Below are 27657 nucleotides of genomic sequence, written 5' to 3' on the forward strand. Positions count from 1 at the left end.
AGAGATTGCAAAACCAGCATACAAATGAAAAGGATAAAAGACTATCAATATATATATATATCAAATACATGTATTTAAAAAAAATTCAGGATATGAAAAAGTTCAAAGTATAATGATTGCTATTCTGGGGCAACACAACTGGCTGCAGGTGCTGAGTTCACGGCGATTTAATAAACTTAAAATTCAATCTCCAACAGATTCCCTTTGTAACTATAATTGCTGATTCATATGGAACATGATAACAACATGTGAAAAATAATAATGTACTGTCGATAATTTAATGACAGTGCAAAAAAAAAAAAAATAGAATGAATAATGCAAACCACCTTTTGATGAACACTAGTCACGCCTCCATTCAACCACAATTCAGACTTTTCTTTGGACAGCAGGCTGCGGGCCACTGTATAGTTTGGTGACCCACCCACAGATCCCAGTGCATGTTCTGCTATTCTGTTTCCAACAAAAGGAAACGAGGACACAGCTACAGCCCCGCGGGGCCTAAGGTCCCATGGGGTCTAAAACAAAGCCTGTCAAACACAGCTCGATTGATCAATTCAACTGAACGCCCTGTCATCAACATAAACTAGAACCGGACATATCTACTTTACATGGCAACACACTGTACATTGTGACCCTGAAGCCCGAGCGACAAACAGTCGATCGTTTCTCCTAGACACATCCATGGTTTCTCTTTGTTGTTCCAGGGAAGAGGACGGAAACTTCCAACGTGAATTTGTGATTAAAATTCTAGCATTTGTCAAGTGCACTACCTAATCTAGTTCCTTGTTTTGTATTCGGGTTGTCGTGAGTTAGGTACGTGCATTAAGCACTGGCTTTGTCTTATTTACATTGATGACGAGATTTACAATATGTTATATTGTCTACAAGAAAAGGGTCAACATGCTTGGGTTTACTTGTGTTAATGGCTTTAGACATGTGTGGTTTCAGTAAAGTGTTGGTACAAATAACAGTGAAGTAAGAAAATGTTTTTGAGGAAAAACACCAAGAGACAATATCGATCCCTTGAGGAGGGAAACCGCTCTGCCATGAGGAATCTGTCACCTTACGGCAAGTCTGGCTCCATGGAGAGTGGATCAAGGTATAGGAACGGGCGCGGTCTTTACTGCTCGTTAGATGGTAAAGGTAAACTTTTACGCTCAAGGGAAAAGGTAGTTGCCGTTGAATCTTTCAACATAAATCCACACGCCTTCTTCAGCAACTAAAAGCTAAGTGACTGCAGCATGTTCAGTGCACTCCGTCCTAAGATTTTAACTAATTATAGGGTACGTGCGTGAATAAGACTTTTGTAGATCGCCGGCATTTAGTGTCACCCTCTTGTGCCCAGCGAGGGAAGGTTTTTGCAACCGTGGTGTAAAAGCTTCCTTCACCCCTCTCTGGAACCACCTTCCAGTTAGGGTACATCATCCGGGGAAAAGACATGATTACATCATAGATGAATAAATGTACCATCATCAACGCTTTGCACAGACCACCCAATTAAGCCATCATCCACCAGACACCAGCTATACTTGTCCAGATCAGACCAGTAATAATTTTCCGCATCAGGACAGGGCACTACAGACTAATTAAACCACCATCCCCAGTGTCATCCCCAGTGTGCTCATGTGGAGACGCAGAACAAACCATGGAATACATCCTACAGGAGCGTATATATATATAGGTTCATTCAGGAACTCAAGTGGAGGTTTGGTCGTCAGCCCGTTGCAGATCCCCCTCTACAAGTACCAAGCTGCACGGACCTGTTGTCGTTTTCAGATGATTGACAGTTTCATCTCGAGAGCTGACCTTCAAAAGTAAGAAAAAGTGGCGGACGAAAACAACTAGCAAGCAGGACCTGTCAGTTTGTGGCAATTTAGGTGCAAGCACCTACCATCTTCTCCATGAGTACTCCCCAGACCCACCCCCACCCTCATAGTGCGAAATTGCCTCAAGGTCGAAGCACTTTCCTACTAAACCAACTACAGTGTATATGTCACCCCTTCCTCTGTCATCTGCCTCGTGCTTCGCCGCTCACGCGACCAGCCTGAGTTCAGGAGTTCCACAAGTTCAGGAGTGGGAGGAGTTCATGGTAGGAGTACAGCTAGAAGGGAGGTGACAACAAATCGCTGTAACTTTTATAACATGCGTCCAACAACAATAGATCTTGAGCATAACCAGGAGACCATACATAAATAGTAAACAATAAAAAAACACCTTATGACAAAGCTGGAAGAAACAAACACAAGAAACCACCAATTCTACTTAAGAACACGTAATAACAGCCAGAATGGCATGGTAACAGTCAAAACCACGTGAGGTGGCTCACGCGGTTGAACGCCCCTATCTTAAAAAGTATACTATAATTACTGTTCGTGTAGACCGTAGTCTTTGGATCGGTTATCAGTCAGGTTTCTTTACAGTTGACACATACAATTTAGAGGTCTAGTGTTCACTCAGGCCTAGCTAGAAAACTGTTGTTGTTTCACTTTTGTGTCACTCTTTTGTTCGAAGGTAGAAAACGTTGGTTCTTTCACGTGACATCGAACAACAGCAAACATGGAGATGGGTCTGCTTGTGTTTGGCACTGTTGTGTTCCTCACCATATTATGTAGCAGCTCATCGGTCCCAACCACTATCAAGTTCAATGCATTAGATCGAAAAGAGAGAAGTTCTGATGTGTTACCTAATTATGATTCATCTAAGTTGTCACATGTGAAAAGAAGTACTGAAACGTCATCAGAGAAGAAGGATCCGAAATGCGAAGCGCAAAAAACTATTTTCAGCAATGCAGTGTCAGGTGGAAAACGTTTGGAGACCACGGTAAAGTGTTAATTAAGTTGTGAAATAATATATCAATTGTTTGTTTATTTTATGTATTGTGTACGTATGGTCCAGGTTAACAAAAACTCGATTAGACTAATCGATGGGAAGAAAAATCGTTGATCAGGAAGTTATAGTTTATGACACTTACTACACTGTGATTGTCGTTTCAGTATGACGCGAATTTCAGTTTGTGATATGGTAGAATCTGCAAACTTATTAAAATGTACATGCAGTAATTATATCTGAGATAATTTGTTCTCTGTTTCTTGATCGAAGTTAACATAAAAGAGACAAATCAGAATGCACACAAGTTGAAAATCAAGTTACAGCGTAGTAATAATTAAGAAAGTCACTTATGACAGCCATACTGTTCAAACCCATTCAAAGGTGTTTAAGAAGAGAGAAACAATAACTAGATTCCAAGTGTCTATTTTTCTTTGAGTGCTCACATGACATGTGCTATATCATCGTGTGCTGGTGTCAACTGTAGACAAGTAGGTACCGTATGAAAACATGCAGTGAGCAAACTCACGCTTCTAAACTTTACATTTTCAGTTTTCTTTTTAGATAAGAGATCATTTTGTTACTAAAAGCTGTTGCATTTTATGCATTTGTGGTTAGTGTGCTTAATTAATTATAAATAACAAATCTTCATTATTTCAGATCATCTATAATAAATAACTTAAATGCAGTGTTTGACTTTAATAAAAATAATCAAGTTTGTGAATTGATTAAGAATTAAAACTGGTGGTGATGTTTATTTGGGGGAAATACTTTGCTATGCTAGCTCTGACTTTTGTTATTGTGTTACATGAGTAGCATTAATGTGCAGCTCCAACTATTGATTGTTAATTTTAGTTTTCTAAGTGAAACACATAAAACTGACTGTCCTTTAACTGTGGAGAACACCTGCGGCACTTCTGAAACACTGTATGCTGGCAAAACTTATTCTTGGAGTAGGCATCAGATTATAAAAAAGATTTTTTAAAGATTTTTGGTTGTTACAAAGGAAGTAACAATGTTTTCTACTTGTGGAAATTCTTGGAAGTCTTAAAAATGTATATTATTTTTTTCCAAATCTCATCATTCTGAACAATAGAGAAAATGGTGTATTGGAGAATATTTATTTATTAAGTCTTGAAAAGTCACAAATAAGGTCATGTGTTTGATGCAGTAAGTAGTCAACCATCACTTTGTAAAAATCACCTTCTCTGCAAGTTTAATAACACCCTTGTGTGTTATACTGCCTTGACTTTATAAATGAGAAGGCAATCAAAAATGATTATATTGTTAGATCAGACCTGGGCAAAGGCCGGCCCGCCTCCTGTCTCTGACCAGCCCGCTCGCTTGCCCGCCCGCCAGTATATATACTTTATATACAGTATTGGGTAAAACTGAGTTAACTATATTAGTCCGGCCCTCTAAAACCATTCCAATTTCTCATGTGGCCCCTTGGGAAAATTAATTGCCCACCCCTGTGTTAGATGATAGTTACAGATTCACAAATTGGAAATTGTGAATTTGTGAACACATTAGTTTAAAAACAGAAAAGTGCTGAATTTTAAGGCATAACACAAATTCTTATAAAATCTTGTAAAAATAACTCTGGTTTTCATTTTTTTTTGTTCAAGTGCTTTAGTAATACATCGGCTTAACTATTGTATGTAGCAGAATTCTTGACATTATTGTCATATGTCCAGGTCTAATCATGATCTTCTATTGTTCAATATGTTGAGTGACAGTTTTAACAAATTGGTTTGATAATAAGTATACTATGTTGCCATTATTGCACTGAACATTGCCTGTTGTTAATAAATATGATTAAAATTTTGATGATTAAAATGATAAAACTATATGATTATAAGTGAAACAAGATACTAATATTGTGTGCAATCTTTTAACTGAATAATGAAGAAAAGAAAGGTTCACCCCGTGAACTTGATTGTGGCTCTGACTTAACATCAGTTGGACTTTGTTGGATTGCTGAACATTTGTTGTATTTAGAATTAAGTCCTATATTGTGAAAGTTGCACCTACTGTTAACACGTTGCATAAACTGAAATGGGAGGAGAGCACATGCACATGCTTTAATAACAGTCTTATCAAAATATTAAAATTGAAAGGACTGTGGCAGATGTAAAAACGTTTAACCTTATAGCAGTTTCAAAGTTAACAGGATGGCATCCATTCATATGGAGCACCAACATTTTAATTGTCAGTATCACACAGAGAAATTTCAGTAGATTAATGTGTCTAATTTGTGTTACAGCATGTCTTCATTAATGAAAGCAACTTCAATCTGGCACTAGCTTGGGCAGGCAATGATGATGATGGGGTGAGTAGTTTTCTTACAGTTTTGAAAGATTGTATTACAATTGTTATGCTATATTTAGTATATTAAATATGAAAACATGCAATGGAAATTCATGAAGTAAAACTTATTTCAAAATAGATTTCATCATGCTTTTACCTTGCTGTCACATTCTTTGGAACTTGATAGCAAACTTAACAACATATTATTTTTCTGGCCTGATTAGTGGGGAATTAAGAAAGAAACTAATGAAATTTTTATTTTAAAATGAAGTTGTGCATCTTTGCTGCATTGATGAGCCAAGACAATTTTACTTTAGTCCCTTTACCTATTTGGCATTGGGGCAATGTGAAACAAGCAGCTGACAGTGTTGTCCACCATAGTCTGTCTTATGCTAGGCAAGACAGGTTTGTATCTAATGGGTTCACTGTTTGCAAGATACTTAAAACACAAAGTTAACGACCAAGAAACTTTCCACTGATTTTTGACTGGTTTTGCGTTACCTATTTTTTTCTTTCAATGTGCATGGCATATTTTGGCTATACTATAATCAGGGCTTCTACTAAGGCTAAATTCTTTGGGGTCCCAGGGACCCCTTCAGATTTTTAAGGGGTCCCTGTTCTTCGCCCAAATTTGAAGGGGACCCCATTGACGAAAATTGAAGGGGTCCTCCGAACTTTTAATGCGTACTGTACGCAATTTTTTGCGTAAGCAGAAGCCCTGATAATGGGTTCCTCCTTGTAAATATAATCTGCAGTAGCTTCTGGAGACCCACTAGAGTGTCTGCTTTTTGGTGTGAGAAAAACATTAGTCCAGTGGTGCCCAACCTTTTCTCGCTCAAGGTCTGCACTGGACATGCTATAAACTCTCGTGGACCAAAACATGGCGGTTTTGTCAGTCATGATGTTAAAAATGAAATTATGTTGTCTGGTTAAAATAAGCAGGCCGTAGATTGGGCACCCCTGTATTAGTCATATGCTTAGTTAATGGAATGTTCAGCACCTCTGGAAGCACTTAGCGGTCGGGTGGTGCAACGGTTAGCGCCTGTCACCAATACAGTGAAGGTTGGCTGCCCTGAGTTCATTTCTCGTCTCGGGCACGCTGTTCTTTCTCTGCATGTGGCATCTGTTTACAGGGCTGGCTGCTTGCCGTAATATAGCCTTAGTTGCTGGCACGGCGTAAAACACCAATTCCCCCCCCCCCCCCTCCACCTCTGGAAGCACTTGGTCTGATGACTCTTGCAAAGTTTAAGTTTGCAAATGATGCTGGTTGTCCATATTCTTCTGTGTTTGCTTATTCATTTCTTGATGATGTGGTCTGAGCAAGTATAGTCTAATAGCTGTTGTTTTTTTGGAGGATTTATTTATAATATTTGAAAACCTCAGTTTCTTGCACTGTGTTTCTATTCACAGTGATATTCTAATTGGTGTTTTATGTCCAGTCAATATCAAAGGTTTTATTTTAAGAAATGATAAGGGTGCTTGTGGAAGGGGTGTAACTATAAGATCATATTGCATGCATATATGTGTGCATCAAAGTGACATATAGGAAATACCATCAGCTTTATCTCTGTTTGGTGTGCAGACGCTGATAGTCTTGACCACAGAAACGAGTAATTCACAGTCCACTCTTTGGAGAAGGTAAGTACACAAATTTAATTTTATAAAATGTGCAAATAGTTTATTAAATTTGGATCCTTACCATTTCTTAATTGAGATTTCTGTGTTTATATTGCCCATTTGCATAGCTAGAGTTTTTCGATTCAGATCAGACTCTGTTACTGAACTATACTGAACTCAGAATGGGAAACAAGGCAGACTTGAATGACAGTCCATCAAAACTTTAAAATGAACGGACATCTTGCAGCCCACGTTGCACCTGGGCCTGTTGCAGGAGTGGTGGTCATATGGTGGAATAGAACCTTTCTGGTGTAAGAACTTGTCATGTCCTTGTCAGGAAGCAGTCAGTCAGAGACTAAAGGAAGAGATAGTGGAAAGGTGTTTCAGTCATCCAGTTCTGGATGTCAGAATAACAATGACTGATAGAGGAGAGAAGGCTATCAGTTTCTGTCAGTGAAGAGCTGACATTTAGTATGATGTCGACAAAGGCAAGGTAGTGGAGGTCATGACACTTGATAGCCAATGGCAGGGGGTGCATGTAAAGGGTGTAGAGAATAGGACAAGACAAAACCCTGTGGAACATAGAGGACTGGGAAAGTTTGGGAGAAATAGGCATCAATAAGAATGGCATATCACAGATAATGCCCTTCTTTTCTGTTCATTTTACAATATTACTAATGTATGTTCAGCACATGATGATTGTTAGCTGGTATTCCTCAGGCTTAATAATAATGGAAAATATGTGATTTATATAGTGCATACTCATGCCGGTAAGAAGCATGCTGTTAGCACTTGAGACAAGAATGATACATGGACAACTTACAAAGGATGGAAGGATAAACAACAGTACTGATGTCAAATAAAAGAGAAATATAGAAAATGCAAAGAGGAATCAGGTAACAAGGGCTGAGGGGGGTTTGAAGATGGACTAGCATTGTGTGGACTGTTATGAGTAAAACTCAAGGATAAAACAAACTTCCTTGTCCATGCACCACTTATCTGCCCTTGACTAGGCCCAAGTTTATAGCTTATTTGTGTATGCCCCATATAGAATATCTTCTAAAACTTGTATTGAAAAAATAATGTATAATTTATTTATCTGTGATTTTTTTTTTCTTTGCAATAGTACCGATCATGGACGTACTTGGAAAAATATTAATGATCATGTTGACAACGCTACCTTCCGAAAGGCAGATGGCCTGCAAAGAAATCCACATAATCCTAAATGGGTAAGATCTCATATTTTGAAGATAATGTTCTTTTTATGATCTGCTGGTAAAATCACAGTTATAGTAATGCTATGCATGTATAATTTTTGTAAAATTAAATTTGAAAATGTGAATTTTTTTATGAGAAAATATATTTTAACAAGGGGTTTCAAACATTTGCAAAGCCTATGTTTATGAACTGTGTATGAACTATTAGAGTTTGTAATGCTCCTTCTTTTAGCAAATTTCTCTTTTGGAACAAACTTTTCCACCCATAGTACAGTAAAACTTTCCTATTAAGACTTGCTAAAATCCACTAAAATCAGGCTGTACCTTATAGGGGTCATAGTTAGGAGATCAACCAATCTGCTTTCATTTCACAAGCTATGACTTGAAACATTTATAAATTCAGGTTTGCTTATTTAAATGTTGAAATAATGCTGTAATAATTTTATCTTTATTTAAGTTCTTTTTTAGAATTTTTACTTTCACTTGGTCATGTGCCATTGTGAAGCTGAACATTTATAGGGAAACAAACTCTTCAGGTAAAAGCAATCAATCAGTACATATGTACCCTGGCAGACAAAGATGCTATATCGACCTCAAATTGACCATATCATTCCACATTAGACCACATTTTCCCAACACTGAAAATGGAATCGACCAGGTTTCTAGGCTAAATGAATGACCGAGGAGTAACACCTGTTTCCTATTAACCAAACATCTGCATTTACATTTAATAAAAACCTCTAAACTAAAGAATAATGACAACAAAGTCTTATTTAAAAAAAATTGATTGAAGAGAAAATCACGCTTATGCACCATCGTGAAATTTTAAAATCTGCAGATATGAACCTCTAAACTGAAGATTAATGACAGCAAAGTCTTTAAAAATGCAAAAAAAGCAATGATTTAAAAGGAAATCATGTAATGCACCAAACTGTGATTTGTTCTCTGAATGTGTATTGCAGAGTGGCTAATTTAGTGTAGTACAATGGAATAAACTTGTTTGAACAACGTGTGTTGGGACGATATGGTGGCTATGACTGGAGTGATATGGTTTGGGTAGAATTGACCATCGACCCAATAAAAAAGCAATCTCAAAATGTACTTCTTTTACATGGTTTCTGCAGAATATTGCAATATAGAGTAAGTGGCTCAAAAAAAGTAGTCTATTTTAAATGTACTTACTTTTTTTCATCATGCAAGTTTTGTTTAAAAAAAAAAAAAGTCATAATAGAGCATAAATTGTCGGTCATAGGTTGTGTTGGGGAGGTGTAGTTGTAATAGAGATGATGTTTCACACATGCAGGAACATTCAGTAATTTTTACTTATTGACTGAACTCATTTTACGATGGATCTTTGTTGTGTGTGTTTTGCATGATTGATTGTTCTGTTAATAAATGATTAGAATTTGTGTGTCCAGTTTTTACCAGTTTTTTTTTTTAAGCTGGACAAGTCTTTTATTGTATCAAAAGAGTAGGGTTCTCTGCTCTGTTTATATAGACTTCTTTTCTGAAGCAAATGTTACGTTTGCTTCTTTTATCTCACTATTTTAAATTTCCCCCACACACTCCCAACTGTCCATTTGTGTCAACATTGCAAATTTGTAAGTTACATATTTCTTAATGAATATTTCATACAATATTAATTATTAACATACACACAAACACACACACTATCTTGCTTTTTCTTTTACACATCCTCATACACAAATTGCCTTTCTTTGTGATGGGGCAGGGGATTGGGGGAAGAGTGGGAGATATATGTATCTCACATAAGTTAGATTTTTCTTTCAATTTTTTTTCTTGTTTTTTTTTGGGGGGTAGGGACTGGAGAAATTTTAAGCACATTAACAAAGTTAACATGATGGTTTTTATTTACTTTTCTTGAAATTATGCAGCTGAGTATCTGCTTGATTTGTTACCTTTGGGTTCTTATTTTTTTGGGGGGCAGGTATACCTTATTAGCCATGACCGCTTCCTGTACAAGACACAAGATGGGGGCGAGACATGGAAAAAGGTGATGCTTGATGCTATCGTACAAGAAGAGCTGATCTTCCATGATGATGGAATTTATAAAGACCACATCATGATTATCACCTATGAGAGAAAGGTAGAATCTTTTGAAGTCATTGCATGGTGACCATTTTGAAAAATGTAATTTGATGCATTGTACATTTCTGATTTCATACATGAAATACAAAGCCAGAGCTGCTGAAAGTGTTTACATTCTGCATATTTGGAAGTAGATTATCTTAAATTTATTTTCCTGAAACATAAAGAAATATTTTTGTGATTTGTGAGATTACAGATACATTGTTACTGAACTGGGTGCACAGTTACTTAATCATGCATCATAAACAGCCCTACACAAATAATTTAAATGCCACTGATATTCTAAAAAAAAGGTCTTTGCTGAATATTGCTATTTATAGAAAGAACCATTCATGCTTGTTTGTTGCGTATTTACTTATTTGTTGGGTATTTTGTCCAGCCATTTATTAAAATCTTTATCCATTTTTAAAGGGCATTGAATTTTTAATTTGTTACAATTGTTACTTCTAAACACTATAAGTGTAGAAAGATGAAATGTACAAGCTTGTTCTGTGGGTTGAGGATGGTTTATGCCTTAAGAGTTACGTGTAGTTTTCATTGTTGCAAGTACAGCACATATCTCTATGGTTTCCATGGAATCCACGTCAGTGGTCCTAATTATTGTGATGATAATGGAATAATTGCAAATTTGTGCTGTTTTTGCATGTACTATCATTGTGTATGCTAAGGTGAGCACTACTTCTCATTTCTGTTTATCATATAAAGACTAATTGTATTTCCTGAAAATGTCAATGCTTACAGCTTCTGGTGACAAGAGATAACTTTGACAGTATAGAAAAGGCCAAAGAAGGTCAAGTTCACATTGCTCATTGGTGAGTGCGCTTTGTGCACACTTCTTGCCAGAAATGCATGTCACACACTGAGTTCTGTACTCGGATAAAATAAAACAGAAATTTAATTATTATGCTGATATTGTGATAAGAATATTAAAAACATTTTACATGTAAAGCTGTTTTTTTTTTTATCACTACTACACATTAGTTGAATCTGTTCACTTTACTTCTTTGACGTAAGTCTACATAGGAAAAAACCTGTTTATGGTTTTCAAAGTGTTGAATGTTTATAAAAATGTTCATTTTGAGAAAATGTGAATAATGCCACCATCATAGTTAGGCATTAAATCAGGTGCACAAAATACACCCATATCAGAGTGAGTGTTGGGGGTGGGAGGATATAGATGGAGTGACTCCTCAGTGAGCTCACCTCTTCCAAAGTTTGAAATGTAGTATACAGTCACTGGTTGCTTAAGATTTCCATCATTCTGGCAGTGATATGCACAGCTTTTGAATAAAGTTAGTTTTGCTGCATGTCTTGTTATATACAAACTCTTTTGGTTGTAGGGTTATCAGAACAAACTATGAGACAGTTTAAGTGTCAGAGTTTCTTCAAGTACGTAATTCTATAAATAATTTTTTTTTTTAGGGGAACTGTGGCCTCCAAGTCACCAGGAGTAATATATGCTGCTTTAAGTGACAGTCAAGGCAGTTTCTTCTTGGGTAAGTTTGTCTTATTATTTTAATTATTGTGTGAAGCTACTATCTAAATATATTTCTATCAATTCAAAGCCTTGTAGTAAAATTGGAAGAAGCATCCTTTTTTCTGTGTGTTCTATGGTGTGCTGCTGCTGATCCATCAAAGATCTATTATTAAAGAGTAGAAAAACTTTGGAAAACTAAAAAATAGTTTATCCTCTTTGTGCAGATGACTTTATTTCTTTATATGACTTGCAAAGATATGATCGAGAAAGTGGAGAGGGCTCGTGGAAGTCTGTGCTGAAGAATGTGTATGACTTTGGTGTTCAAGGCAGCTTCTTCTATGCCTCTGTGTACAGCAGTGATCATCCAACAATGGTATGGATTCAAGGAATAGGCAATTGTTTGTGCCAGTTTGAACTATGCCTTGGGTAAACTTTGTGCTTGCTAAGGCACAAGTGGATAAGTAGTGTACATTAAAGCCATGCTTGTCTGGGAAGGAAGATTAGAATTCAAGCTGATATTCTGCTTAAAATATTAAAGACCAACTCGAGTGGTTTTGTTTTTCCAGATATTGATAGATATAGGCAATATAAAACTAAAGAATGGCATGCCCAGGAGGAGCTGAACCCAGGACAGCCAACCCTCATTGTATGAGTGACATGTACTAACCTTAGCGCCACCAGACTGCTCAAACAGAGGGAATGAGTGACATTTTGAATTATTTGGACAGTGAAAATCTGCATTTATTGTGCTATAATAGCAGTTTTTCAGAACTGGAGGAAACTGCACAAATAAAACCGTACATGTTCAAGCTTGAGGATTCCCCAGTCTCAAACACCTATGTCTATATGCCTATATCTATTGATGTCTACAAAAAATGCTAACCATTTGGGTTGGTCTTTAAGTTGTTCAGATTGACCATAATGTAGTCCCCCATAAACATGAGTCTCCAGAGAGAGATGTCTTTGCAGGCAAGCGAGCGTTTGCTGAAAGTGTCCAACGATGCTGGCAGCAGCTGGTCAGAGGCACAGCTGCCCACCATCACCAATGACAGGGTGAGATGCATTGTCTGTAGTTTTGATGCTGCGTGTTTGTCATGTCCTTTGTCTTTCTAGAAGGCAGAGCTACAAGATAGAACAGTGCTGTAGTTTTATATGTAGATATATGTTTATCTGTGTGACAGATTTTTAATGTATGAACTTATGAATGTAAATATTTCCCTTTTTTTCCTTTGACAATCTTCCATTTCAAAATGTTAATGCTTTGTGTTCTTTAAGAGGAATTTGCATTACGACAGTTTTTTTTTTTTCTGTTTGGCAGTTCTTCTCAGTGCTGGACATGTCTGAGAAGCTGATATTTATGCATGTTGATAACCCAGGAGGTAAGTGCTAGTGCAAATGCTTTTTATATCAGTTTTTTCCTCCTGTATTTTGGCTTTTCTTACAAGGGAAAAAGGGTAAGGAACATGTAGTGTCATGAGTTCTAGTTGTCAGGCTTCCATCTGGCCCAGCTAGTACCCATGTTGGAGATTTTGCAGTGAAAGCAAGTCACTGGTCAAACAGCTTGCAACCTGTAATTACTCAGATGGCCTTGGGGAGGCCATAAGTGTATGTCGGCTGAAAATCCTCATCAAATTTATGAGATAGAAACATAGCTCCTGATGTTACTGCTATATTTTTATTAATATGCCACTTTTATCTAGTTAGTGCTTTATTTAGTCTGTGCAAGTGTATGTTTGATGGAGGTTTTTTTTTTGTGTGTGTGTGTCTTCATATACTAATATTTTATAGTATTTTATTTTTGAAACGTATACTTATTCTTTATTACAATGGGTCACTACAGCATACACATGAGTGTTCTTCTAGGTTAAAGTTTATTATGATGCCATTTAGAAAGTGAAGGAGAAAAAGAGTGGCTAAGTGTGCTGCCATAGCACAGTTCCACATGCAAACTGTGCATTGACATGGTTGAGAAAAAAGTGTTGGCTGTGGAGACCGTTAGAGTGGCCTATGGGGTGGGGGAATGGTTTGTAAAGGCAATTGGCTTGTACAGGCAGAGAAGAACAATGCAGAACATTTCTGTACATGATAATGTTTGTAGATGTGTATCTGGAGAAGTGAATAGATACTCGCTTAGATTTGGCAAAAAGAATATCCTGTACTGACCTTTTTCCAACCTTTAAAAAATTTTGTTGGCTCCTACTTTAAGGAAATTTGTGTGATTTGTATATTATTAAAAGTGTAAAGTTGTTGTTGTTGTTGTTGTTGTTGTTGTTTGAAGAAACATACAGACTAATTTCTTTTTGTTCAGATACTGGCCATGGCACTCTCTATACATCCTCTAGCATGGGATTGTTGTATTCAGAGTCTCTGCAGCGCCATCTGTACCCTAACTACAACAGCATAACAGACTTCTACAAGGTTTGTATTTGTACTGCTGTTAGTAATTGTTGACAGTTGGAAGTTGTAGATCAGATGCTCCTTTGAAGCATGTTTGTATGATATTTTGGAGAAGTTGGTTGTGAGCAGGAAGAGGTAAGAGGGTGAATGTTTGGAAAATCTTTGTGTATATGTGAAAGGGAGGAAACGTCTTTGTTATCCACTTGTGCCTGTTTTTGAGATATTGGTCATAAGTGGGAAGGGTAAGAAAGCAGTTTTGTGGAAATTTTGTGTGTGTAGGCATCTTACTTGTGTATACAAGTATAGTATCATATATATGTACACACAAGGTATGGCACAGATATCCACCACTGCCAATCTGCACATTAAAAGAGGAGGAAGAAGTAATTTTATACAGATGATACTTTTGTATGCCTTTGACTTTTGGCAGTATAAGCCAAGATAATAGTGTTGACTATAATATTAAAAAATTTTGTTTTAGGGATTCATTTTTTATAAGGCAACTTAAGTGGGATTATGCATATAGTGAATCTAGTTAAATGTGATCACATATGAAGAGGTCAGGGTGATTATAGTTGTTTGAGTGGTTCTTTGTTATTGTGCATATGTACAGGTGTCGTCCATGCGTGGAACATACATCGCTAGTCAGCTGAATGAAGACAACAGTATCCACAGTGTCATCACTTTCAACCGTGGTGCCCAGTGGCAGCCTGTACCAAAACCTGAGGAAATAGTGTGTAAAGATAATGCTGAGGTAACATTTTGGTTGTGTCTTTCAATAGTTTTCTCACTTGTGTTCTCTGTAAGGGTAAGCAATGACTGTCTGTGGTATGTGGACGCTAGTACGTGTTTATAAAATGCATGTACCACTAACTGTTGTTACTTATAAATGCAAAGATACCAACTTGAAAGTACAGTTGGACAGTATTTGCATTATGTAATATTGTACAAGTCTATTTGTGGTGTTATTTTGAGAACAATGCATGCTTATTTATTTTGATAGCCTATATCTTGGTGGTTTCTGTCAGTTGTTTACAGTTCAGGCTCGTAGACTATAGGCTTGTACGGTCAAACCTCAGTTTTTGTTGACATCAGTTTTGGTTTTCATCGATTTTTTTCCAGCCAAACATTTGTCTTGGTTTTTGTCTGTTGCCTCGGATTTCGTTGGTGTACTTCGCTTCTCATTTTGCGAAAACAGAGGTTGACCCACGCATCCTCCTGCTCAGTGTGGCATTGTTTCTCGTGAGCATCGCCCCGCATGTCTAACCAAACAGTTCCATTGCTTTCCAGTGTTTTTGTGCTTCTTTTTTCTTTTAATTAATCACCAATTCTAATACTACAGTCACATGTACCGTAAATTTCAGTCTATTGAGCGCACCTGTTTATAATAAAACTTGATTTTTTAAAAATCTTAAATTTTTTTTCAGAAATAAGTCGCAAGTATAGACAACTTGAAAACTTCATCATAGCCATTTTGTCTCGTTTTTGGCATGATGAGGGTGTGTGCTTCAGCAGCTGATCTGAATGTTTCATTTATGTGCGACTTTCATTAAAAAATGTGAACAGTTGACACCCTAACAGTGTTAACAGTTAACACTTTGACATGGAACTCATTGAACAATTAATTGAAATCTGAAAAATATGGGAAAATCTGCAAACAAGCCTAATCTCTGTTTAAGCCACAAGGTTTAGAGCTGGGACAAAAGTTGCAGTTTATAGTCTGAAATTTACAGTGATAGCTGCGTATACAGTCTTCAGTATAATGTGTTTATTTTGCGGTTTTCAGTTTCAAAATGAATGTAACGCGCGTAAGATAAAACCACGTGCTAAGATCTCATTGTCCCTGTTAAGTGTTTCCCTTGCTAACAAGTTAACCCTTTCCTTTTAGCTCCATCATGGGACCAAGGAAAGTTTCCAGAGCCGGCAGCTCTTTACATTAGTCTTTTATATTCATTTCTTATTGTTTTTATTATTAAAATCTATATTTATTCTCTATAAAATGTGTTTTGGTATTTTTCTGGAGTGTCTAGAATGAATTAATTGGATTTACATTAATTCATTTGGAAATAATTGCCTTGGTTTTGGCTGGTTTCGGATTTCGCTGATTGTCTTGTAACGGATTACCAAGGAAAACTGAGGTTTGCCTGTAATTAATATGCAGTGGAATGATAGTTATTAGATATATCATCTGACTGGAGTTCCCAAAGTTGCTGTTGACATTATGAGTTGTCTGCGATGTTTACATTTTTGTGTTTGTCCTCAGAAGTGTACCCTACAGATCCACAATGCCTACAGCATTCACCGTGGTGTCACGGCTCACCCCCCACTCAGCCAGGAAGATGCAGTGGGCATAATCCTAGTCAATGGTAGCATTTCTATATTTCATTGTTCAGTAGTTGTTTTGTTGCATAAATATATAGGAACGAGGGAAGAAATCATACATTTTTTTTTCTGTTTCTGTTTTTGTGTAAAAATTTACATCGCTGTCTTTTCATAACTTTTAAACATCGATATTTAGACATATTTCTTTCATCAAAATTTTCATTAATTCTTGCCTATTCTTATATGTTGTTTGAATGTACCTTTATTTTGTACCTATATGTCATCTAATAATAATTATTCTTTTTATTAATATAAGTCTGTATTTTCTTTAGTTCATCCACTTTCTCTTCACCAGGTACAACAAAAAAGTCATCTTCTGAATAAAAACCTTCACAATCAGACTAGATCTGAAATCAAATTAACTTTTAAGGTTAAATTTTAAAATAAATTAAGTGTTATTATATAGTGGGCGGCATTCAATCTTGTATTTTCAAAATTGATGGTGCTGCATAGTGAGAATTAAATGATATGTAAGCATTGAACATATTACATAAACATGTGTAAAAAGTGTACCTTCTTCGCAAGCTGAAAAATTGTTCCATCAGCACAGCATCTTGAACCATTTTTATTAGTAATTAATTAAAATCTTCTATCTTTTTCCTTTGTTTGCTGATTCTATAGTCTATCTGTCAATGACAGGAACAGTTTGATTAGGATTGTCCATATTTGTTCTCAGCTAATAGAGAGGTTTGACTTCTTTTTGTGATCAGCAAATTGTCAAGAGAGCTTACAGTGTTTTGCCTGTACCAGTTCATGTTCTATCCAGAGAGTTCATTTTGTAATTGAGTTCAGGCAAACATTATGCTATGCCTGTATACATAAGTAAAAGGCACTTGAAATTGTCCAGCTGCTCAGCCATAGGTGAATTGTCAGTTGTGTGTGTACATGGGTGTTGATTTTACAGGTATTCCTTAAGAATGGTTTTAGATCTAGATTGTGTATTTCTGTATTTTGTTATGATTCATCACTTGCCTTATCCGTATAACTAGCGCTCATTCTGATTTTTTAAGATAATTTTTTTGGTAACTTTCCTAAAAAGCACATTTTCCAAGCTATAATTTCCCAATGGGATTAATGAAGTTGGTCATTGGTCATTTGCTTGTTATGCTACATCTTGTCATTCTTGTAGAGAGAAAAAATTGTATTATTACTGTTTCATAGTTTTGTTTTTAAAAAAATATACATATATAATGAAATTAATGCTTCATTTGCCTACTTCCACAAAAAATAGAGGGTATCTTTGTGCAGCTCATGCTGCTCAGAATCTCCAAACAACTGACCCTGATGTCTTTATTTCTTCTGATGGGGGATACTCTTGGAGGAAGGTATATGCACATTTCTTTTACTCTAGTCAGAATTTTTAAGTTCCTTACGTTATAATTGCTATATTTTTTAGTATGCGTGCCATTATATAATCATGGATGGTCATGTGTTAGAGATCAAGTTAAAGAAGAATTTATCTGTAATTAATCTGATACAAGTTCTGCTAAATGACATTGAATACAGGGTGGAGAGAACATATCAAGGAAAATTTTTAGTTCCCACCACCTACCGCTGTTCAGAGGGATTGTAAAGTCCATTTAGCAAAATACTATTTTGTTATTGTTAATACAAAAAAACCACTGTTTACAATAAACTCTTTACTGTATAAGATGCTGTGAATTCATGAGTTTTTCACCCTGTTAGGTCAGAAGCTATCATCCAAGAAATGCTACCATTACAAGAGGTCACCCTCATCCTAGCCTATTCATTGTTTCTTACATTATTGGCTACACTCCAGGGAAAAGCATGTGGCTGGTTGTTGGTGCTTAAGTTGGTGCTTATATGTTGGTCACCTATACATAATGCAGCAAAAATTTACTCTAAACGTTTTACTTTTTCCTTGCAGGCTCTGGATGGTCCACACTCCTATGTTGTTGCAGATTCTGGTGGTCTTTTGGTTGCCATCCCGCTCAATGTAAGTGAACCAGACACAATCAAGTTTTCAACAGATGAAGGACGCTGCTGGCATGAGTATAAATTTACCAACGAGTCTATTCACCACACAGGGCTTTTGACTGAACCAGGGGGCAAGTCTATGACAGTGGCTATCTGGGGTTACACTGTTGCCGACAAAAAATGGACTGTCAATGTGATTGACTTCACAGATGTTGTGCCCAAACAATGTAAGTGCAACATAGAGGAGTTTTTATTAGAAAACGAGTTATGTGAAGGACACTAGATAATTTCAACATTTAACATAGGCAAGAAGAAGGTGCAGAATAGAGGGTTTTTTAGTTATGTAATGTGGAAAAGGTAATTTTATGTAGAGGATGCTAGATGATTTCTGCATTAAATCAAGCAAAAAATGCATATATGAGACTTTTAACGCTCTTATATTGCATGTACCTTCCCTCCAGGACACACACTTAGACACACATGCATGTGTGCCAAAAGAGCAAACATAACAGGAAAAATTAAGGAAAGAGTCTAGTGAGTGTCCATTTCTTATGTGGCTCTTGGTCATATGACTTTGAACAAATATGATGCCTTTTGTGGCGGTTACTTCAAAATGTAACTGGAAGATGGCTTCCGACAGGTGCCAGTGATGACTACGATGACTGGAAGGCCCATGAGACATTGCGTCAGGAGGAGAAGAGTGATGTGGAGGGTTGTTTGCTGGGTATGCAGGTCACCTTCAAACGTCTCAAAGCCGATTCCTGGTGTGTGCCTCATTATGTCTGTTTTCTTCTTTGTGTTGCTGCTCTTGCCAGATGCTATTTCAGCTATGATAGCTGATGATAATCCATAGCCCATTAAGTTCTAATTATGTTTGATGGTAAAATTTCAGAGCTAGCATAATAAATGTACCGACTAAAATCCTAGCTGGTCTGCATTCTTGGCAGGTGTCATAATGGCTATGACTACAAACCAGTGGCTGAAGGCAAGATCTGTCACTGTACTTATGCTGACTTTGAGTGGTAAGTTAAATATTTATACTTATTTGTATATTTTTTCAGACAAAAAAAAAATCATGTCTTATGGTTGATGAAGTTTGAGTGTACCATTGTAGTTTAGAGTGGTACACTGTATGATTTTTCTTACCTCTGCCTTTGAGATATGACATCATGGGATATTGCATTTGTCTGCTGTCCTGGCTGTCAGTTGTCAGATTATGGTGTAAAGTATATTAAATTTGCTTTGAAGACAGCCCACATTTTCTCAGTTTACTATGTGTAGGTCATTAAAAGGCTTTGTTTCCGAAAATTTTTTTTTTCAGAGATTTTAGTTTTCAGGCATTGGCTTTCTTTGCACATAAAAGGTCACATGACCTTTAAATAAGGACTAACCTAGTTTGCCTCAACTACCAGCTGTGTGTGATGGTGTTGGTCTGATGAACATAGCACTTTCTGACTGAATTTTAACGACTGTTTAACTTGGGAAAAAAGTACCCTACAATGCTTGTCTTGGCACAGCAGCTTGAAGACAGCATTTGACCATATTCAGCATGCTGAAACAAAGTCATGTGGAATAGAATAAAAAAAATTATATGGAGTAGCTAGGAAAGGATAGCTGCACATCACTGAACAGCCTGAAAATAATATTGATGGATCAATAGTGAAGTATGCTGTGATAAAATGATAGTGGCCAGCTCTTGCAGATTTATTGACTGAGTGTTCAGAGACATGTTGAAAATCTGTTCTTGCCAATAAAAGGGAATTCATGAATTTAATAGTCCAGTGTCACTAAATTACAGAAGCTGGACACACCTATTAAATTAGATACTGTGTGGACAGTTTGTTGTGCACATTTTTGGTCATTTTTGTAGGGTTGTGTCCTACTTCATGCATAAAGTGACGTTGTATTTTCAGTGATTATGGCTACTACAGACCTAATGGCCAGCAGGAATGTGTAATACAGCCAGAGTTCAAGGGCCGTGAAATTGATGTGTGCTTCCGTGGACATGAACAAAAAATAATCAGTGAAGGGTAAGAGATCACACATCTGCAGTAGTTTCCCTCAATTTAAGATGCCATTTTCCTCTGTTACATGGTACTCAGGTCTGTTAGGTCATTGAAAATGCATTGACAAAAATATTCATTAAGTCTTTTGCAAACAAATTTGCAGATATAGAAAAATTCCTGGTGACGTGTGCAATGAAAGCCAAGGTTTTAAACCTAGCAGCAGGTACATCAACCTTACAGAGACATGCAACCAGCGCTTAAAACCTGTAGATCTTCCAGTTGTTGAAGAGCATTTAAAGGTATGACTTAAAAAATCATTTTCCTATAAATGGAAAGAAAAATTACATTGCTCAATTGTCCATTAAAGCAAAAATAGAAAAGACACAGAAATACTGGATTGTTAAAGCATTAAAAGTGATATCTGTGTAAAGAAATTTTTTGAAATATAGCTTGGTACTTTTATTGTTCACTTATATGTTATGCTCATAGAATAATGTGACTGGTGGAAGATGTTAAATTTACAAGACATTTGCCTTGTGTGAGCAATTTCTTAGTGCTTTAGATTGTGGATTGTATTTCGTATGTAGCTGCAGCTGCTTATAATGGTATTGTAAAGCTTTGCCTTTCTTTTTACTTTGTTGTTTAGATATTTTTATACTGGGAGCATTGTAATATTAGTGTTTCTTAAGAAATATGGTCATTTCAGTAGCAGGTGTCCTTTTTTTCATCCAAATGTTGCAGTTGACTGAGAACAAGCCACATAGTAGCTGGACTTTGATACTTACCATCACTGGTATAGCAGTTATTCTTTTGGCTGTGGTTGTGGTCTACTTTGCCTACAAGATGGTGCTTCTACGTCGGCAGTAAGTACTTGTAATTGAAAGTTTGGAACATTTGTGGGATACGTCTTTTAGATCTCATTTAAGTGATACTTCCTTCTTCTGTTATCAGTTACATTGTAATCTTAAGATGGACATTTCCCATGTTGACAGTTCTGTTTTGGTTCCATTAGGACATATATGAATGTATTGTCTCAACTGCTTACATAACTACTTCCTCACATTCATAGAATTGACATGTAACCCTTGGCTTATTATTGTTGTTATGGGTGTGTGTTGCGTTAAGTACTTTGAGCCTGCCTCAGTGTCAGGGGAAGTTGCTCTAGGAAACATTATTACATACACATCCCCCTCGCCTACACTTTGCTTTATTAAGATAGTTCCTTTCAGATTATTTTGTGTTACTATGAGCTTTATGCTTTCCTCATTTTCTAACAACAAAGTACTTGTGTTTTCAGTAAAGTAGTATACCGCTATTCCATGCTGAGCCAGAATGAAGACAAGGATATTGATGATGAGATAGAGCGGACACTGATTGAACGACCTGTTGTATTTGGAGACATATCAGATGAGGAGGTGAGATGTCTCCTTAGCTAAGTTTTTGAGTAATTTACTATATCAGAATTCTAGATTGAAATTTGTTCCCAACTGTTTTGCCATGTAGCAATTGTTTGAGTTGAAAGTGAGAATAAATGTCCAAATGATTAATAGAGACCTGTTTTATTTGTCCATCTTTCCAAATGATGGGTTAAAGTTGACATATTTTTATGTGTCTGTTTTGTAGAGTGCTTGTGCAGTGGGTTTAATTCAATTTTATATCTGACTTTTTCCAGTTTATTTTAATCACACTCTGATAATATGTTAACAGGAATTGCCTGCCCAGCCACAGAATGGACATGTCCAGCGTGACAGAATGGAACTGCCTCAGAGCTATCACGATGATTCAGACGATGTGAGTTTTGATGCCATTTGTTGCTTAAAGTGGAGCATCCAAATTGTCCTTATTATCTACAAGTAGTTCTAATGTAAATATGTATCAAAAAAATTTTATGTGAATTCAAACAGCTGTTTATTAACCATGTACAAACTTATGCATTTCTGCAGAGTGGCTGATTTTATCTTGTAAAGTAACTTTTTAAGCAGCTACATCTATTTTTTTTTTAGACAAAATTTCTCAGTTCTACATTTTATAAATGGCACAAGTGGGGTAAAAAGAAACTTTGATTTTTGCCTTTGTTTTTGTACTTAATGACTTCAGGTTTCCCAAGAGGTCAGCATGTTAGCATTTTTTCTTAATATTGTTGTCAGAACTGTTTAGGTGCTGAAAGCAATATTTTTCATTGTCCTTTTATTTGAAGCCACTTGATAAAATTTCCATCCATACCAGAAGCTGCTTTTGTAACTTTCAGGTCACAGCATGTTAGAAACTAAGTACTACTGCTGCACAATCTTGTTGCAGGACATGCTCAAGTGATTGCTGCAGCTTGCTGTCATCCACTGCAATTCTTCCTGCCCTTCTCTGTCATGCTTGGCATCATGACAGGCTTAAACAAAAGATCTTTGTGCAAACTTACATTGCTACAGCAGTATGCAAGAATAGAAAGTGTGGCTAGATGAATAAGAGAAAGAGTGTCTGGGACATCCATGGTTATAGTTTTGGTAACTTGATTTCTTTTTCAAGTACAAATGTTTCATTCCAGGTAGTGACATAAGAAATGTTATAAACATTTATATTAAGTTTGTGATTGTATATTTGTACAGATATTTTGCATTATGCAAATTATCAAGGGTACAATGGTGAGTCCAGATATTTATGTTAAATATAAAGGTTTCTTTGGTTTGAAGGTGGGGTGTCAACTGACCTGTAGGAGTGGAGGGAAACAAGTTTGCTGATATCTGTTTTTATTTTACAATTATTATATTTAAAAAAAGGACCTTGAAAATGCTATCTTCTTTAGATGCCCCCAAGACATTTCCATTCTTATGTGATGATAAATGCAAATCCATGTTCTTGTCTATACATTTTGTATACATTAAAACAAATGTGAATTGAATATATTTGATCTTTTAGTTCTTTATTGCAGGCATGAAGTTAATAAAAAGCTAGAGTCTTCTAGATTGTTGTGCACTTTTACTGTGAACCACATATCAGCGTTGCATAAAATGAGCACTGTCAGACTCAACTTTTGTAAAGTACTTATATTTTGTCTGTATTTATTTGGGCTGTAGCTGCTTTTCTATGCCTAGATTATTGGTTTGAAATCTCTTAAGATCTTTCTTGATCTCAGTCTGAATAATATCTCAGAAATATTTTGTATCAATAACACATAAATTTAAATGATTTGAAGCAAAACAAAATACTTAATCTATACATCAAAGTTTTGCGCTCATCTTTGTGGTTGCAAGATTTCACATTGTACATAATTATTCCATTGTTCTCTGGGACATGTTTTTTTCGTTGCGCTTACATGATTTGCTGGTCTCATGTAAGTTCTGAATGACATTTTCATTGAAGGTAGAAAAATGTTAACAGCATTTGACCTATAAATATGACAAATTTATATTTTCAAGTGCATCTGCTCTGTAGGGAGTCAAAAAAACCTTTTAAAAATGCTTTTAAGCTTTTTGTTTGGGTTTTTTTTTTTCTTAAGCTGAGGTACTATGTGGATTTGTGACTGTTTTTCAGTATACTTTCATATAAAACCTAACAGTATAAAACCTTACATTTTACAATACTTACATTATGGCCTCTTTTGTAGACATTTATTTCTGAAATCATGTTTGCAAAATGTAAGTGTATAAATGTTGGTTTTATAAAGCTTATTTCACTCTTAAGTTAGAAATTATTATTTTCAAAAGTGTAAATGTGTCTCGAACTCTTTACTTCATCCATCCTTATAACTTACTAGTACCTCTATATTTTATGTTTGAAAACATTGCATCTGCATAATCCTTGTTTACAAACTTTGATAAAGGAAGTAAATATTCAGTTGTTGTTTTTGCCAAGTCACAGGTAAAACTACATCATGTTAAGGAAATCTAGAGGTGTCACATTGAGAGAAAATTTTTGTGCTGCAGATCTAAACTCATGATACCATTACACCACCAGATAGCAATACAAAAGTTGGCGAATGATCTCAAGCTATTTATGGATTGAAAAATTATAAAGATGTAGAAAATCTTGTGTTATCTTTTCTGAACTTTTTACATTATTTAAGATCGAACATTTTCTTCTGATAAGCCTCTCCATTTAAAAGAATGCACTTTTTGGATATCAGAACCTGCTTATCTGTAGTCATGATGCAATTTTACTAGGTATCATCATCACCAGAAAGGAAAGAGCTTCTTTTTTAAATTTATCCCTTTTCTTGTTTTCTGTCAACATTTTTATGACACTTTGCTCTAGTTTGGTTTTAGGTGACTTCAGCTTCATGCCTGTTTATTTTGGGGTATTTACTGAAAAGTTTTAATTCAAACAGATTCTAGAAGAATTTGCAACATTTCTTTTGGCCCAAGGCTTTTACAGTGTTCGCAGTGTTAATGCGTTCATCTGTGCTGATAAATGTAACACATCATTAGATTTCAACTTTCATTTACAAATTTCTAGAAATATCTGTTAAAATTCTCCATGATATTATGTAAAGCATATTATTTTTTCTACAATTTTCATAATATTGCAGACAGTATAGGTTCTGTTGCATAAACTTGAATATTATAATTTTCAACTTGTTAGAAGTGGTTTTGGTTGGATACTTCTGGAGTCTGTCACTTGCTTTTGGACAGTATGTATAGGTTTGTATATATCTGCTTGAAGTGGGAAAACATGTACAAAACTATGCTTTTGCAGCAAGCAAAATGAGTGCAAATTAACATGGACAAAGTGTATATTAATTTGCTTGCTATGCAGATTTTGTGGTGGCTACCATCTTGTTTCATGAGGAGCGTAGTAAACGATGACAAAAAGCATGAAGTTATCTCAAACGAGCTGCTTTCGACTGACCAGATAGTGATTGCATGTACTACATCTTGGCCAAAATGAAACTTTTAATAGTAAAACCATGGCTTGAAGGCACATTCCTTTGAACCACAGGGAATACAGATGTTTAGTTGGAGAAAGCATTAAGACTGCTTTACATTTCAGCACGCACAGCTTGCTATTTATGAAACAAGAAAACACATTGGAAAACATGCTGTTACCTGTAATTTAGCTATTTGTAAATAATAAAGGATTGGTGCAACATATTCTTAGATCTACTGATTTAATATTTTCTGCGTTTATTTGAATGTGTTCTTTTATTTGTTCAGTTTTTACATTTCAGGAAAATATACATGCTTCTATTAAAATACACAGAAGAATAAAACAGAATATTGTAATTTAACCTGGTGGACTTAAGTGAATCATTTTTGTTTACTGTACCTGCCTTCTGATGGCTTTTGTTTTTTGTTTTGCCTCATAAAGTATGTTTGGCATGAACAGGTAGAAAACAAAACATTGATAAAAATTTCTGTGAAAAGATTTGTGTGTGCAATGTGGAGATTAGTTTCATCCACAACCATTCTGTACATTGAATATAATGTAAAAATAATTGATCATGAGGCATTATATATAATTAAAGAAGCTGTTTTGAAATGTTAAATGTCTTTTCTTATGCTGCATAATTTCCTCAGAAAAAGTAAAGTTTGTTTAATAATTTTGTGGGCTCTCTCTGTGTGTGATAGTATGCAACAAATAATCAGAAAAAAATGGAATAAGATCAATTTCTATTAAGAATATTTACATCATTTTGATGAAGATGATCAAGTCACTGTACAAATATAAGTAGCTCATTCTTCTTATTTCTTTAACTGTTCTTTGGTTAAATAAAGGAAGAACCACTTAAAAGTAGCATGCCTCATCTCAGTGTATTTACAGGAGGCAGGTTTCTTTTAGGTGGCCTACCCTGTTGTAAAATTCCCTTAGGATTATATCTATAGAATTATGACCTCCAAGGTACCTTGGAGAGTGGTTGATGCCACAGTGGCCAGGGGAAAAACTGGCTTACAAACATTGAGGACTGGTGCCCGAAACAGGAATGGGTGGTGGGCCTTGTTAACAGCCATATCTACCAATGTGCTCCCCCAAAGGATGGGTACCAGTCATTGAATGAATATCTATATAGCCAATAAGCTTTGTGATTGACCATGTTCACAATATCTCTGAAGCAGCAGGGCTCTTTTTTTTTACCTTCCCTCGTACACAAATATATCTATTGCTGCTGAGCATGCAAATGGAGTTTTCCAGTCATGGCCATGAGTGAGCCTTGAATTGGTGACCTACTCCAAAGTCAATACACAGTAACCACTAATACACAGTTTACAGTGTACCCTCTCACACTGATCATAATAATGCCAGTGCAGTGAACACATATATAATGATCTTAAGGGTAAATGAAATGTAAAATTTGGGATGGTTTGGGGAAAAGTTTTGAATAACTATATAATTCAAATGGTTGAAATGCAGTGTACAAACTATTATTTAAATACTCGAAGAGAGACTTTATTCTTTGACAAGATTTAAATATAACCAGTAAGGATGCTGCTTATGGAGACCTGGTTTAAAGAACTTTTCTAAATCTTAACTAGGCTTTTAAATGTTGGCAAGTAAATTCCTAAATCAGGAATTAAAAAAAAACTGCACAGGACTACAAAACAACACACTCTCATCATGAATCTTTATCCCCTATACATGTGCGTGCTCTCCATGGATCAGTACTACTGTCTTTTAATGTTAATGAACACGTTTCACGCACGCACACACAAAACTGTAGGAGAACTCTGGATGCCACAAAACTTTTTACAATTAGTGATGGTATTAGTTTCAGTGTGTGCATCATGGCGTCCATCACAATGTCATTGCGTAATACGCCTTCCCAAAGCAGTTCCAAAAATTAAATAGAAAAGTTATCCTACAACTCATCAACGTTACAAATTTACAATACAGAGCCCTAGATTACCACTGTTAATAAATATTTCCGTGGTAAAACCAAGCCTGAAAAGGTGCGGACACACGAGAAGCCAAAAGCGGCTTCGCAAGCTTGGCTTTCGAAGCAGCGCTTTTCCGAGCCCGCTAGCGGGCTGCTTGATAAGCTGGCTTGTGGGGGGCCGCTGGTCACACACACGAACGCTGTATCGGTCTTAAATTGTTTGTGCCGATATTTAGGCCGTCTCGAGTCCCATAGCTCGCTATGGCAGTTAATTAATTTGATCAAAGGAACGGTCTGGTCCTCGCTGAGGTTCGCCAGAGGCCCTGTTGCTTTCACAGCCATGTGGAAACGCGTGGAAAAGTAGAACAGGTTCTAAAGCGCGAAGCAGGCCGCAAGCTAAAGCCAAGCAGGCTTGAGAAGCCGCTTTGGGGATAGCTTGCAGTGGTGGTCACACGGCAAGCAGGAAAAGCAGGGTTGCTTCGGAAAAGTTTCGCGCTTTTTGCTTCTCGTGTGCCCGCCGCTTTAGTGGTTTATTTGACAGAAAAGTGGTTAAGTTATGCAAAGGTTTGATAATGG

At 36.2% G+C, this 27657-nt stretch overlaps 1 protein-coding gene across 1 annotated transcript; it reads left to right on the plus strand.

The window, feature by feature from the left end:
* The first annotated feature begins 2411 nt into the window (after positions 1-2411).
* Positions 2412-25791, plus strand: LOC112572594 (sortilin-like). The gene is made up of 23 exons (XM_025252338.1): positions 2412-2820; positions 5093-5158; positions 6719-6774; positions 7880-7982; positions 9919-10077; positions 10821-10891; positions 11502-11575; positions 11781-11929; positions 12526-12609; positions 12875-12935; positions 13865-13974; positions 14567-14707; positions 16217-16319; positions 17584-17660; positions 18224-18500; positions 18914-19037; positions 19221-19295; positions 20187-20303; positions 20443-20578; positions 21021-21142; positions 21577-21694; positions 21987-22070; positions 22578-25791. The coding sequence occupies exons 1-23, from the start codon at positions 2557-2559 to the stop codon at positions 22590-22592; spliced, it is 2586 nt and encodes an 861-aa protein (XP_025108123.1). The 5' UTR covers positions 2412-2556; the 3' UTR covers positions 22593-25791.
* The last annotated feature ends 1866 nt before the right edge of the window (positions 25792-27657 follow it).

This window comes from Pomacea canaliculata, linkage group LG9 (assembly GCF_003073045.1).
Source record: "Pomacea canaliculata isolate SZHN2017 linkage group LG9, ASM307304v1, whole genome shotgun sequence".
Lineage (NCBI taxonomy): Eukaryota > Metazoa > Mollusca > Gastropoda > Architaenioglossa > Ampullariidae > Pomacea > Pomacea canaliculata.

What these genes read in the sequence shown, in the direction of transcription:
- LOC112572594 (XM_025252338.1), top strand. Translation starts at nt 2,557, where the DNA reads ATGGAGATGGGTCTGCTTGTGTTTGGCACTGTTGTGTTCCTCACCATA. An exon ending in ATCCACATAATCCTAAATGG is followed by an intron (nt 7,983 to 9,918) that starts GTAAGATCTCAT and finishes TTTGGGGGGCAG; the next exon opens with GTATACCTTATTAGCCATGA. An exon ending in GCATGTTGATAACCCAGGAG is followed by an intron (nt 12,936 to 13,864) that starts GTAAGTGCTAGT and finishes CTTTTTGTTCAG; the next exon opens with ATACTGGCCATGGCACTCTC.